Source organism: Salminus brasiliensis, chromosome 4 (genome assembly GCF_030463535.1).
Source record: "Salminus brasiliensis chromosome 4, fSalBra1.hap2, whole genome shotgun sequence".
NCBI lineage: Eukaryota > Metazoa > Chordata > Actinopteri > Characiformes > Bryconidae > Salminus > Salminus brasiliensis.
The window spans coordinates 37,934,536-37,950,542 of NC_132881.1; the positions used below are offsets into that span (position 1 = coordinate 37,934,536).

At 37.3% G+C, this 16,007-nt stretch overlaps 1 protein-coding gene across 1 annotated transcript; it reads right to left on the bottom strand.

Moving 5' to 3' along the window:
• Nucleotides 1-1,609: 1,609 nt before the first annotated feature.
• On the bottom strand, nucleotides 1,610-14,139 carry kmo (kynurenine 3-monooxygenase). Its single transcript, XM_072677037.1, has 15 exons — nucleotides 13,991-14,139; nucleotides 13,113-13,182; nucleotides 12,843-12,940; nucleotides 12,275-12,364; nucleotides 10,108-10,156; nucleotides 9,691-9,778; nucleotides 8,346-8,511; nucleotides 8,126-8,197; nucleotides 6,892-7,013; nucleotides 5,847-5,994; nucleotides 4,855-4,912; nucleotides 4,488-4,570; nucleotides 3,437-3,538; nucleotides 3,274-3,333; nucleotides 1,610-2,416 (listed from the first exon to the last, which is right to left on the bottom strand). The coding sequence occupies exons 1-15, from the start codon at nucleotides 14,072-14,074 to the stop codon at nucleotides 2,270-2,272; spliced, it is 1,437 nt and encodes a 478-aa protein (XP_072533138.1). The 5' UTR covers nucleotides 14,075-14,139; the 3' UTR covers nucleotides 1,610-2,269.
• Nucleotides 14,140-16,007: the final 1,868 nt, after the last annotated feature.

Below are 16,007 nucleotides of genomic sequence, written 5' to 3' on the forward strand. Positions count from 1 at the left end.
GCTACCCTCTCATACATGTACACAACCAATAAAGAGACCTTCTATTTAGATACATAAGCTTTGTTTCACTTTTGCTTTACTGGACCATTAAGCTGGGGTTATGTGCAGTCAGTGTGTATGGCCTTTCCACTCGGCTTTAATTAAATGATGCGAGAAGGCAGAGAAAATTCTGAGATAAACAAGATCTATATTAAGAAGATCTCCACGCCAGTGTGAATTCTATGTCCAGCACCCCTGGCAGCTCCTTTTTGAATAGCACTGAATAGAGCTGTAGGTCAGTATTTCAGAGAGAATTAACATTGCTAGAACAGAGGCACACCTGCTCAGTGTGCTGATGCTGTGGGTTTACCCAGGCCTGTTAGTTCAAAATTAGGCTGATGAGAGATAATATGTAAACACAACATATAGTAAGTACACTTCACCCATCCTTTACTCTAATTTGAGACTGTAAGCAGCAAAAGTAAAACTATATGGAAATCAACTGAGAATACAGCCTGATATAATGGTAAAAAAAAAGACATTCAGTAAAAATAGAAGTTTATCTACTTTATAATCACTATGTGAGTGAGTTAAATGGTCAAATGACCAAAAAGAGGAATTTTGATCTAAAAGAGGAATTTAAAGGAGTATGACAATTGATTACTATTACCATACCACAGGGCTACATGTGTACATTCCATAAATGGTCTGAATGTCAATCTTACAATGTTACAGTACAACAAACTCAGGACCATTTGTGTACATTACTTTAATGTCCCCTGAAAGTCTTTTTTTCAACTTGTGCAATGCTCAGTAGATAACCAAATATTAACGCTGATGGATGTCCTCAGAACATCATAACTTTAAAAATGTACAACAGGTGTCCTTCTAATCTCTTGAATGTGCCACTATGCAGCAGACAGAAATATCACATTGGCGAGCATTAAGGGGATATCGCTTGTTAGCTTGGATTGTGCAAGAACTGGTACCTGTATTTCTGTTACTGTGGTCCTCCTACAATGGCAAAGTTTAATTTTCTTTTACACCACAGCCATAAATACAAATCCATTGACACAAAGTAAAACTTGGGCGGCAAGTTCAAGCCAACACCACCCTGAGATGTCTAGCAAGAGTTGACAACTTTTCCAACAGCAATACATCTAGCAACACATGATGAGTAAGCAGCTAACAAGTTATTACTTACTAGTCCAAAGTGAGAAAGGCTTTTGTCTTTCAACCTTTTATCTCTTATAGTACTCATCAAGAAGTAAAAGCCAGTCTGGGATTTGCTCGTCTGATCTCTTGAAGTCCATTGGGATTACTGAGCTAACTGCTAATATCTAGCTGAAGAACCATAATTGCTGGTGTGTAATATGTGATGTAAAGTGTCATGCAGTTCCCATGAGGGGTCTTGTGTGGCTCCACCAAAAATACATAGTGCAGTACCTGGCATGCCGAGCCCGGAGTGGCAATGACAGACACGCCAATCTCCCAATTACAGTTCAGAGTACCGTCTACATGATTTGAAGCTCTTATTGTAGGTTTAACTGCTATATATAATGTTTCTTTAAGACAAGTAAATGAGTAAATAATGCCTTTAATAATTCAGATAAGAGCAGACCAATAATTAAAGTTGCAAAATGTACTAAGAAAAGCATTTACCTAAAATGAACATAAAATTCTATTCAGGCTCAACACAAACAAGAAAACACAAGCTACTCTGAGCCAATCACAATACATTATACAAGTCAGATTCACATAAGTTGAAAATTGAAAATAATTAATATTTTAATTGATTAGTTGAAATTAATCAATGCATAAAAGTGTATATTCACAATACGTGCACACAAATACATGAGCATGCCTCCAGCAAGGTCTAAGAAGGCCTGTCTGGTCTTACAATGAACTAAAATAACATTTCTCTAATTACTGCCCACATCTAATTATTCTGCTAGGAATCACTACTGCCGAGGGCCGATGGGTCAATAACATAAAATCCAACCCAGATCTCTCTTGGCTTTTGTTCTATCCAAACCTTTTTAAACACCCTCATCATTTCCTGAATACAAATGCACTGCTGACCTCATTCACCATCCAAATTGATCTGATGTAATTCAAGCTCAAGGGGAGTTATTGATCTTTCAGAATTTTAAGAGTATCAATTCAAACAAAGCAGGGGATTACACTGGGACCAGAGGAAATTTGGTTTCATTTAAACCTTTTTTCTACAGAATGACGGAGACTTCATGAAGAATGGAAAAAAAATATCCCCATATCTTTCATTATGCTTCTACGTCCTGAGCCACTTTAGGCCTGAAACTCGATTCCATAGCTGCTCCACAGTGACAGGGGGCATTTTGGGACAGTGTTTGATAAGCAGATAAGTGCCTCCTGCAATAGACATTGTCCCAAAGATCCACAACCCCCGAGTGATCACCTGCCGAAGACAAGGAACATCTTGAATGTTATTATGCATTAGTTAATACTTGTTGCTTTGCATTTGAAAGATATACTCTTAATAATAAAAGTCCCAAATGGTTCATAGGCCTGTTGAAATAAGCTTTTGGTTTGCTCAAGTATGTTTTTTTAAAGGAAAAATATTTTAAAGACAGCTGAAAGATTCTACCAACACTGTTTTTTACATATATAAAAAACCAAACTATTTTTTTATGTATTTCTATTCCATTTCAATTTTGTAAAGGTTAGGTGCATTGTTTACTTTTGCTGTTACAATCAACTGATCTGATTTCCAATAGAATCCCCATAACTTTTTGTGAATGAATGCTCCAGAACAGAAAACACAAGAATGCCTTGCTGACTGGTTTGCCTTCTGATGTAGCTCAGGTTTACACTGTAGCCAATTCTGTCTCTTTTGGATCACCTTACACTTGCCTCTGTGACTAAAAGTGCACTGTGCAGTGGACTGAGAAGTCTTTGGAAATGACCTTGTCGCATTGACAAAGTCACTCAAGACAGGTGCTGCTAGCCAATATGAACAGAATACCACACTGACCTTCTGCTACAAACTAAAGTGGCTGATAAGCTGAAGCTTAGTCACTGTCTTTTCAGGTGGCACTGAGACATAATTTTTAGCTTCCACTAACCCTGTACTCTCTGTCCTGCTCAGAAAATGTATTTGAGAATTCCACAAATGTATAATTCCACAATGTATTTGAGTCTTGGCACCGGCAGAAAGGACAGCCAGCCAGGCAGTTCCTTATCTGTTCTAACACGCACCTGCTCAGAAACAGACATAGGCTGACAAACTTTAGATTATTTTTTTTCCTACTGTACCTTGTTCTGCCATTGCCATTGGATCACTGCTTCGTGATAACGTGTTCTGGTGAAAGTGATCTAAGAAGAAAACAAAAAATATGAGTGGTGCACATTAACTAGACATTGAACATTTTCCAAAGTACAACAGATGGAAGGGGGAAATTGTCCAAATTTGGCTTACCATTGTGTACAATGGAATTATTGTTTTTGGCATGATAAAATGAAGTGCTCCATCTAAGTATTTGCGGAACAGGAAATATCTGGAATTGACGTGTGATCTCATCTAAGATACAAAAGGAAAACAGAATGGAGCTTTAACATACATAGTACCACAACATCAGACAGTCTATGTACTGTTAACTTTTTAGTAAATGTGATGCACAAGTGTAAAGAAACTTTATGAAACAGAGCTGCCCAAAATATGGCAGTATAAACTGTATGTTTCTGGACATGCCCATTGCTGACACAGATGTGCATGGGCTAGAGAGTCATAAAGCCCCCTAACATTGAGCTGTGGAGCAGTACAAGAGAGTGTTGTGCTTCCTCCAATTCATTTAGATAAGTTGGGATGAGGTAGGGTGGTGATCATCCAGCATCCTGGCCTCAGCAACACCTCTGTCCCTGAATGCAATCAAATCTTCACAGCAAAATTGCTCCAAAATCCTTTCACTGGACAGTTACTCCAACAAAAGCAGGATACACTCTTTTTTTTACTACCCTCAATTTCAGAAGAACAAGCATGTGTCAGTTGTTATGGCACAGGTTATCCAAACCTGCCAAAAGTTCTTTAACTAAGACTATCATTACTGTTAACAAAGCAGAGAATATTATTAGCTCCTCTGCGGTTCAGCTCCAACATGCCACACGTTTGCACGCGAGAGCCAGTTTGAGTATGTATAAATGCACATACATTCAAAAGCTCAAATACCTTAAAATCTTCCTATTCATTCGTCAACTCTCCTTTCCTGTCTGCGCTCTACCCACTTAACAGTGCACCTACTGAACTGCAGCACAATGGAGATTAATTGCATGGCAGATTTATGGAACTGTTGCTTAAGAAAGAGCTTAATGAGGACACAGATACTCCAGATACTCTAATTGTATCTAACGTAGAAAAATCTCTCAAATGTAGAAGAGGCAGCAAAAGCATTTGATGTAAATACTCTGAGCATAACTGTACTTTAATAGTATATCATTCAGACTGAACTGGACAATAAAGAAAAACTAATTACCTCAATGTAGTTGTACATAGCTAATTCACACATGGCATGATCATCAGGTACACGAACTCTGGAATACTCTGGTAGCACTGCAGCTACAAAAAAACACCGCATTTTTACAAGACATTCAACACAAGCTTGTAAGTGTAAATTATTCAGTAAATGTTATATGTAACTAAATATGTAATTCTTATAAGAACACTGCTTGGCAACCTATTTTAGAAAAACACACACAATATCAAACAAAACATTTTTCATGAATTTAGACTATATGTGTTAAATTACACTACAGGGTTCTAAAGACACACTGAATGTTAATGGTGGAAGAAAATTAAAAATGCATGACATTAGGGTGCTTGTAAACCTGAAACTGACGTACCAAAGTCTTCATTAAACTGATCCATGATCTCATTGAAAACAAGGCAGTCCTCAAAGCCCTAGAACACAAAGGTAGATAATGATGAAAGGGGGTTGGGAAGGTTACAGATTACAAGTTTCCATTACAGATTGCTGATTACATCCACGTGGATACGTTTCAGTTTTCTGACGTTTGTTTTTTTCTCTGGACGTTTCCTACAGTGTTGAGGTAAAGCTTATTGCGCTGGCTTTGCAGTACTGTATTTATACTAGCTATAGTATCCATACTATACATTTACAACAGCAGGTGCAGGAAAAAGGCCTCCCTCATTATGAGGGACTTCTGGAAGGAAGAGGCCAGGACTACCAGGCTGAGGAACAGCTTCTTCCCTGATGCTGCATGACTGAGTATGTCAGCACATAATCTGTTTCTACAATATTACTGTTTTTATAGCAGAGCATTGTTGCAATTTGGATTTTTTTTTTTCTCCTAATTTGGTACTGGCAATTAACCCACCCATTCGTAATCCAGCCTCCGCCTTTTTTCTAACTGAAAACTTTTTTCTAAGTGTGGTATTACTGGGCAGCCAACGCTCAGGGGAAAGCACCAGGTCCCCAGCTCCGCCACACCAAGTAACAGACGATTGTGCCGGCCAACATCACTTGGCCAACTGTGCTCTCTCGGACTCCAGTCTCTGTCTACTATAATATAAATAACATTACCACCTCATACAATTTGTTGAGCTTTATTACACTTTTCACTGCACATCACGGCACTGCTGTAATGTGGGCACACTGGTCGCCTCATTTATTTCTTAAACCTCCACAGTTTATATGTTTACACTTGTTTGTCTTTTTTTATATTGTATTTTATGGTGTTATTGTGTTCTTTTTGGTCTGGCTCCTACACAACCAAGACCTTAGATTACACTGCATACTATAATACAGTTTTCCAAATGTTTAATGACACTATACCAATAAGTGCACAGAAAACCTAGAGAGTTTTATACTCACTGCATTCATGCCCTGGCCATAGAACGGCACCATTGCATGAGCAGCATCCCCCATTAGGACACATCTGTCTGACACATGATAAGGGGAGCACTTCACCCACACCATGGCCTGGGCAGGCAGCTTGAAAAAATCCCTCTTTAGTGCATCCCTAAAAGACAAAGCATAATGATAAGAACCAAAGATGACCTTCTTTCTTATACTGTCAGCTTTCTTTTACTTTTACTAAATTCAGTGGTACTACATAAATGTTTAGTCATGCATATTGTGTGCTCCATGTATTAAGGAAAATGTAGTCATATCAGGACTTGGGGCATTGTTTATCAGACATGCTGTGTTTATCATTGTAGGAAATGCAACTTAATAAATATGACAGCTCCCAAATTCCAAGCCTCTTTATCTTTACTGGGATAATCTAGTCAGTACATTCATTCTGACTAGATTCTGACATTCTGACATGAATGCATTCTGCTCTTCTGAACAGAGAGCCTAAGGCATCCTATAATAATCCAACAATGCACACACACACACACACAGACACTAATGTCACATCCATGGTAAAGGCAGAAATACCTGTGTATCATCTGTAGAACCACTTTTTTGCTATAAAACACAAAGAGTAATTTCAACCTGGTTCAAATGAAGGGAACTGCTGAGCCAATGGCTTCAAAAACAAGCAGCTTAGATTAGAAACAATAGGCCCAATCAAAACTACTTGTACCATCAAGTAGGACATCAAACAGAACAGCGCATTCAGCCACTTTTTAAAGCCTGAGTCGACTGAACTTTCATTCCTGTAAGGATTAAAATGAGTAGCACAGTTCAACGGTTTCTTCCATATCTGTCACCGACAGCATACGGTCCTCTACAAATTAAAACTCGTAAGTGAGGGCAGTGTATCTCCTTGCTTGCAATTTCACACTTCATGGATAGCGGCTCAGGACTGTCGCTGTGGTGATTCACATTATAAGAACTCAAGACAGGAAGATGAAATAGAGAGAGAGTGTGTGTGTGTGTGTGTGAGAGAGAGAGAATGACCATTCCTTACACGCCTATGAGTTGGATGGAATCAGGGAAGTTCTTCTGAAAGAAGGCAATAAGCTCATCACCCGTGATGATCTTCTCAAACTCCTCAAAGCGCATGAACAGGGTGCAGGTGAACGTCTTGTCCTTTAAAACACACAGTAAATGGACTTTCAAGGTGTACAATTAGTTATTTTTTAAATAGAAAAAAAGCAGATAACACATATTTAACAGTAAATTCCACAGAAGCCCCAAAGCCACACAGAATTTGATGAGTCCAGTCTTTTCCTTTCAGGAGTCCCACTTACAGTTTTCTGGAGAAATCTTTAATGAGATTTTGCACACCTCCAAGTTAAGTCTTAAAAGCACCATCCAAGTAATCCCAAACACATTTGGTGCTGCTGAGGACTGGACTCTGTAGTGGTCAGTTTATTGTTCTGAGAACACCAGCAGCTTCTTTATTTGATTTTATCAATCATTTTTATTTTCTGTCTGTGTTTGTCATTTGTCACTAAGGGCTTCTTGGTCAGCTCAGCTTCCTTTCAGACCCACAGCATTAAGTTGTTGTTTTTTCTCAGATTTGAGTTAAGCTTGATTTTCTTCTGTCTCGCAAAACTCAAAGCTTTACAAGCATTTACATGCATCTGGTGATAGCAAGTTTGGTCTACCAGCAAGTCTAATGGTTGTCTGTCTAATTATTTATGAATCATTTCATTTTTAGCTATGCAGGTGGATTATCTTATTTCTAATCTTATCAGAAAAATCTCCTAAAAATAATAATCTGTACTTTTAAAGACTTTTTTGTTTAATGAAAACTAGGATGGTCTCTGATTTCTACACTGTATGACAGAGTTATCTAATGACATACCTGGAGATTTACTCACAGTGCAGAGATCATTTCAAATATGATATAGTGAGAAAAATTCCTATTGTGATTTGAGTTACCCAAATTAAAATGTACTTTTTATAGAGTAGTAGTTTTATTACAAACTACAAATTATTACAATATTAATTTATTACATTACAATTTGTATTTCTTTACAACACCAACATATGACTCACAGTTTGACTCACTTTAGTCTACAACAACAAAAACAGACACATTGTAAAGAAGCACAGAGAAGATTTTGATGTTCATGATCTTCCAAAAATTCCAAAAACTAATCAGGCTTCAAAGACATTGAACCAAGCTTAGAATCCGTTAAGCAGTTGGGCTTTCTAAGATAAATTAATATGTATTTTCTAAGACTGACACTTACCAAGTTGGGGAGAGCTATCATCATGAAGGTGTTCCTTGGCCAGATGTGAAGAAAATTGGGCTCCATTGCAAACTGAGCACAACGACAGAGACAACATGTCACAAATGACACAGTACCTACCAGTTTGGAAAGTATATTTCCTTGTTTAGCAAAGAACATACATACAGAACTGAAGGCAAATAAGCTGTGGAGGAGGTTAGAATTAGTTTCCAGCACTTACTTCACCATTCCTAGGAGGCATGGAGAGCTCAATGTACCCATGAGGAATGTAGGTCTGGCTGTAATCGAAGCGACTACGGCGTAAGAACTGCTTCCTGGTAGCAGAGAAAGCACCATCGCAACCTACGACGAGATCTGCCTGGATCTCCTTTTCAGCTCCATCCAGCCTGTGAGCAACCAGAGAACAATAACTACAGGCTCTTCCCCAGAACAAATTTATACCAAATAACTTTAGGGACATTCATCTTGACAAAATGCTTTTAATAAATGATCATGTGTTTCTTTGAAATAAGGACTGTTTAAATCTTTGAGCTAGACATAATCTTTTTTCATTTTTCTTTGCAGAGACTACAAAACTGCAGGAACAACTGAAACAAAGTTATACTTTGGGATTACAGCCAAACCTCAAACCTTTCATCCCTTTGTTTTGACATGTGCACTCGTCAGCACACAAATACTTCAGCTGTTTAATCCACTTCTGGGCCAAAAGAGTTTCAATGTGCTTTCAAAAAGTTTCAAAAAGAAAACTGCAGGCAAAGCCAACACTGAATACTGAAGACACTCAATACAGGCACTCTGATGAAGATGAGGCTGAATACTGTAGAATACACCCAAAGTATTAGTAAAACTAATATAATTCTATGATAAAAATGCAGGGAGCATTTTACATAATTGAAAAATAACAGAAATAACAAATATTATTCAGAACACTTATGTCCCTAAACATTTGATGATATTTCACGGATATGCTGCTCAATGGCATTGCTACATGCACAAATGAGGAGGAACTCCACTCTGTCCTTGAAAATTAATTGCATATTCTGACTTTGAGAAAGCTTTTTAAACATGGCATTGATGGCAATAAATTGGAAAATGACTATCATCACATCCAAATGTATAAATGTACATAGAATTCACATTTATGCATTCTTACCACATCCTAAACACCTAAACTCCATCCACTGCTTATAACTTTGGATTTGCAATGAATAATACATTTAACAGATGACCCACAAAAAATCACCCTCTCCAGTGTCTACTAATACCTCCATTGATCTGCTATAAACATGATCAAATATTAAGTAGATAGAAGCAATAAACAAAAAGTGTTCACACCTGATCATTGTCTTTGTTATTAACACAACCACTAATAAACCAGAACTGAGTATGTATTGCTACATGGGCTGTTTACTGTATCTACTGTAAAAGCCTTTACTTACATGGTTTTCCAACCTGTGATAAACCTACCCTTACATTTGGAACTGAAGTAACCCACATTTGATAATGGTGCATGTGAGGAAATAAGAGGTCAAGAGAATAAGGGAATAACAGCACAGACTATTTACCCATGAAAGGTCATGGTCCCTGTTTCTGGGCTCCAGTCAAGTAGCTTGTGGCTAAAGTTCAGTTCTGTATTTGGGTAAGCCTCCACCGCTGCAGTGATAAAGCAAAAGGTACAGAGAGCACTGTGAATATCACTACACAGTTTTTTTTAGGATTAACAATGTAATTAAAAAGACCACAGTAGAACTGTAGACCATTCTGTGCACAAACAAATGTAAGATATAGTGAAAGTTTCATAACAATTTTAATGAACAGTATTGTTAAATAGAACTGATAAAATTCCAAATGAAGGAATTTCAGGAGGATTAGGCACAAGGATGCAAGTCAAACAAATTCATGACTTGCAACATTGCATGCCATACAACAATTCACCAGATACTAAACAGATGGAAAAGATTTGCATGAATGTGTGTGAATACCAGTTAGTAGCTCCTTATTAAGATTGGTTCTGCCAACAGAGAGGATGTACTGAAATAAAAACACAAGAAATGTTGACTTTTTCAACAGAACAAAGAATACCCACATCTTTAAGATATTTAAGTTTTTAATGGAGATGGTTATTTGCTTGCATATGTGACATAGATAAGGCACATAATAACAATAATAATATAATAATACTAGCCATTTCTGCAGCAAATCAATTATGTACACTTTGACACAAGTCAAATCAGTGTTGTGAAATCACTGACAGGTACATAAATCTCTAAATTAGCCATTTGCTCTATCAGCAATTATCTTTATATTTTGTATTTTTTCCTCAAATATTCCCTTGCAGATGTTGTAACACAAAGCAATATATACATTTTGTGAGGCAGCTGTGGCCTAAAGATTAGAGAAGTGACCTTGGGACTGTAAGGTCACCAGTTCAATCCCCTGGGTGGGTGGGTGAAAGAACAGTGCTGTCTCCTCCCTCAACATGTGTTTTTTTTCACTGCCATGGATGGGTTAATTATGGAGCAGTTACTGAAAGGAAGGCACACTTTATCACCAATGCACAGCAGTGTGATAAGATGTGCTTTTCTTTCAGTAACAGCATGAAAATGTTTTTCATTTTTTTCAAACTAAATGTGTCATGAGCTATAATGTGATGAGACATGAAAACATACATACACAGTGTAACTGTTCAATACACTAAAGCCTGTCCTGCTCCAGAGGTGCATAAATACATACCTGGCCAGTGTAGGTCTTATATTTATAAATAAAGCATAAAATAAAAATACTCCACCCTAAAACATCAAAACATCATTTTTAGAAGACAAATTCTGAAATCTCTGGGTGCTGCAGTCACGTCATGTTGCATCTTCCAATTCAGTACCCTTAAGATCTATTACACATGGTCTGGAGCCTCTGTGACCTGACATGGAATGACCTAGGATCTGAAAATGTAATTTTTATGACAGGAGTGAACAAGGTCTTCAGAGAGATGATTTTGTTCCACACAGGGAGTTCATGCCAGGCCTGTCCCTCATACATGGAGGGAACATTAATCCAGCACTTGAATACATACTTTTAAAAGCTCTCTATGAAAAGCTCTATGAAAGAAGGTCATTATGAAGCAGACAGAGTTTCAGACTTTGTCCATTTGACCATCAGTCTCTCTCTCTCTCCTCACAGCCAGTCTGTCTCTCTTTAATAGTAAGAGGATTAGTGAGGAGCACTAATAAGTTGATGATTTAAATGCAGTTGGTATGGAACCCAGAATAGTCCCATCTGGTGTGCTCTCTCTGTAATTATACTAGGCCTCGTTTTTTTAAACACAAATGATCCAGCTAGCAAAAGGATGCAAACTAAGACTTACATTTAATGTATGAAGCCAAAGGCCACTTTAATCGTAAAAAAATGGGTGTAGATTGAACCCTTAACTCTGGTCTATATACGGCCCATTCTAGACTTGCAGGGACATTTCAAGTATGGAAAGATTCGACTTATTAATCAACTCTGTTATGATTACACTATTTAAACCATTATCAGAGTTGACATTTTATTCTAACCTCAAACTAGATTCGACATGGCACCTCTAAACAAAGAATTTTATACTGAGTTTTCAACACATTACCATTTATTAAAAATTTAATAATAGATTCACTCGATATCACAAAACAAATCTGACAAATAATTATTATAACTAAATATTAATTACTATACTAATGATTTATCATCAAAATTGTTTACAAAATAACAAAATTAGAAGTTTGACCAGTCTCACTGCCTTCTACATGTTTCAAATTGTATACAGTTTTAAATCAAAAGTATAAGTAATATATTTTGTAATTACTGAAATGACATATTTGACAGATAACAGATATTTTATGTAACTGACTAAAGTTAAATTGAAGTGAAATGTCTGAATCAGTCATTTAGTTTTTAAACTGAGCCTAACATACACATCAAGCATGATTAGTCTAGTAATAAAGATTTTGTTTTGAAAAATAACAAAAGGTTTATCTGGAATTCAAGTTCAACTAGGTGTGTCCAAGCAGGCACAGCATCAAACTGTGCTGGATTTTGGTACAAGTGACTAGAGATGGACTAGTCAAATTCAAACAATGGGTGTGGGCCATTGGCCAGTAATGCAAATGACTTTACCTGACCCTTTCTTCCATAAGGTATAGGTGAACATTTTCCATTCAGACTGTGGATCATGCGAGCATGCATTGGGATGCCCATAGATACAATCTACAACAAACAGAAGCAACAGGAAAATATTAAACACATTCAATAACACTGAAGTAGGAATTTTGGCATGTGGCCATAATTTGGTAAATATGTGGCACCAAATCTGAAGACCAAACTTTTCAGATCTTACCTAATCTAAACTAAGGCATTTTTAGTTCAACTTGAGTTCAGATCTGAGCTGTAGTACCCTAGAGGAAGGTAATTGAAAAGCCTAGTTCTCCCCTGCTGAAGGGTCACGTAAGGGCCTTATGACGCAGGTGCAGCTAAAGCATACATAAAGCTTGTGTTCTCTGTGTGCCAGATATAGGTCAGCAGATCAGCAGGTCAGCAGATCGTACCATGCCTGGTACGAGTAACGAATAAGTTTATTAAGAGCCTTCTTCTCTGGGGAAGCAAAAGGAGCTTGACTGAGTATCTCAATCTGAGTTCAGCGCAGACTTCTTTGTCTCTCTTTGACAAAGCAGGAAACTGAGCATACCTTCTCTTCAATCCCAATATGTTTTAAAGCTTGGCGCCCCCTATGGGAGAGGGCAAGGTTGATGCTTCTGCCTTTCACAACTTTAGCACAACGAATATCTGAGAATGCATAAAGGTCAATTAGTTAATCAAACATCAGAATTAAGGCTGCAAGAACACTGTTATTTATTCATTGTGTACTATTAGAATTGTGTATTTGTCAATCAAGTCAAATATGAATAGTAGAAGAACTACTAATTAAAGTGTTTAACAGTCCTTCTGGTGTTCTTACCATCTCGAGATTCAAAGACTGCAACATCAAAACCTCTTTTTGCAAAGAAAGAAGCGCTCAGGGCACCAACCTAAATACAATATATACAATTTACAACTATACAATACACAATTTATACAATTTAAAACTACACAATACACAATTTATACAATTTACAACTATACAATACACAATTTATACAATTTAAAACTACACAATACACAATTTATACAATTTAAAACTACACAATACACAATTTATACAATTTAAAACTACACAATACACAATTTATACAATTTACAACTATACAATACACAATTTATACAATTTACAACTACACTGGTAAAAATAATGGGACCAAAATGGTCAGTACAAAACTTTGAAAATGGGTTACATGTGCAGGTGTAAAGGCTCTTTAAGCTTATAAAAGGTTCTTCACATTAACAAATCTCTTTTCCAACTATGGTTCTTTAGTTTTTTTTAATGGGATCGCTCAAAAAAACCTTTATTGCACCTTTATTTTTAAGGTGCTATATATTTCAGATCATTATCATTATCAAGTTCTTATTGTTCTTCTAGAAAAAGTGAAATTCAGGGGAAAAGACATAGTGCAGACCTTTGCCTGTATAACTGGCTTATGACGTCAATCATTTACTGAATTTTATGATCCTTTTGCAAATTATCTACCCCATAGCACACTGTCTTTGACTTAGTATATATTAAAACCACTCCAAGGAAGACTGATTTTATCCACAAGTATCCAGATAATGCAGATAGTTAGGACAATAACATATGGTATTACTGGGTCTGTTTTATATGTCCGTCCTATAAGGTAAAGCTCAGCTGCAGCAAATCGCAGCACACTCATGTCATAAAGATATCAATCCATAAGGTCTTACCAAACCGCCTCCCACTACAGCAACCTTTTTCTTGCCTGATGACTTTTTCATCTTGGCTGAGTGATCCATACTAGCACCGTCCATGTTTCCCTGGAATAGTTTAAAAAGCAGCTCAGTGTCTGAGTGGATATTGACAGCCTGTTGAAATACGTTTCTCTGGGTTACAAAAGATGGCACACATGCATGAAGGAAAGTCAAAAAACTCCTGATCTGTCAAATATGTGCCTCTGTGGACCAGCTCATATGTAAATATAGTGAGACGCAGTTAGGTTAAAGTAAGGGTTCAAAGCCCTGCAGCACGTAGGAGTCAAAGATCAGTCTGCTGCATTAGCTTTTTAACTAAGGAGACAGGGATCTCGTCATTAGACATAGCCTATTTTATTTTGAACCCATTTTAGCTCAGTAGTTACCCTAAACAAGTCACCTTTAGGATTTTTTTAAGTTAAAAAATAGTCATCAGTTTATTATGATACAGCTACTGTTAAGAGTTATAGAAATTAAGCAATAATTAACACAACTTGGATAGAGAGGTGTGGTGGTGTGGTGGTATGGTGTGCACACATGACTGTTCCAAAGGAGAGCATTTTTCCTTTGTTATACACACTTTCCCAGATGTGAATATGAACCTGTTGCCAACCCCTGCCCCCATTCTACAGCTGCAGTGCCACGGAGGGGTGCACTGGATCCTAACACACACATCTCTCTGACTTCTTAAAGGAACAGTTCCACAAAAAAAATCAAATGTACATGATTTATCACTCACCGCAGTTGATGTGCCAGCTGGACTTATACTGTCACTAACTAAAATCTATGAAATTGCTATCTACACAAGTTCTATTTTTTTAAAACTACTTAAAAATACTAAGGTAACAGGCCCCATTACATGCAGTCCAGTATCCTAGTCCTAGTCTGACTGACATGCCATTAGAACATTATCACATTGGCTAAAGCATGCTAGTGGAAGAGTAGCTTACTGACAAATTACAACTTTCTAAGAAAGGCAACTGAGCCACTGACTGACTGACTGACTGAGCCACTGACTGACTGACTGACTGACTGTTTGACTAACATTAACCATCAGCTCTACATACATCCTCTGAGCTATAGCATACCAAACAAACGGTTTATGAACAGTGTCTAGATAATTGGGGTATGTAGCAGCAAGAGAGGCCTAGCAGTAAGAAATCTGGGTTCTGACACGTGTACAGGGAAATACAGTACATTTACCAGATTAGTGAATTGATCTGAACTGAAACTCAGACAAGTTTCACCATTTGGACAAAGATCTCCCCAACATGGGGAATTTAACATCCTACATTTGGGTTTGACTGCCTGTTATTTTGCCCCCCACAGCTATGTACTGTACTTCCACTAGGTATCATTAATGGAAGTCAATTCCAGCTTACTTTTAAACCTAGATCAGGGTCAAAATATGGTATTCATATTTTATCCTAGTCATATCCCAATCTTATAGAATTTCATGCCAGCCAAGCAAAGCTCATATCACCTGTTTGAAAACTTCAGATCATCTGATTAAACAGTTGCCATCAGAAATTCTCCAGCTTGATTAATCTGATAGCCACACTGGCCTATAGGTCATTATAGCCACATGTAGCCACACTGGCCTATAATGACCTAATTATTATTATTATTATTATTAATAATAATAATAATAATAATAATAATACAGTTTCAATCACTCCAAACGACTGGATGTCTGTTTTACTGATAGGGTGAAATCCCAACCACTAATAAATGGCATGAATTTGCTGGAGTATAAACCGTTGATCCAAGGTGTCTGTAAAAAGTGATGGTCTCTGTTCCCTGCAGGGTAGCTAATGTAGCTCATATGAAACCAGTGTGTTTCGCTTTCACTCGGACTGTCCAGGATACTGTTAATATATGTGACGTCAGATCACGAGTGAAACTCGGAACTGTCAAACAGAAGGGAGGTGATTTGGCTGCGTCCAAAATAGCACCGTGTGTCAGACACAGTACACGACAGTGCATTCATGAG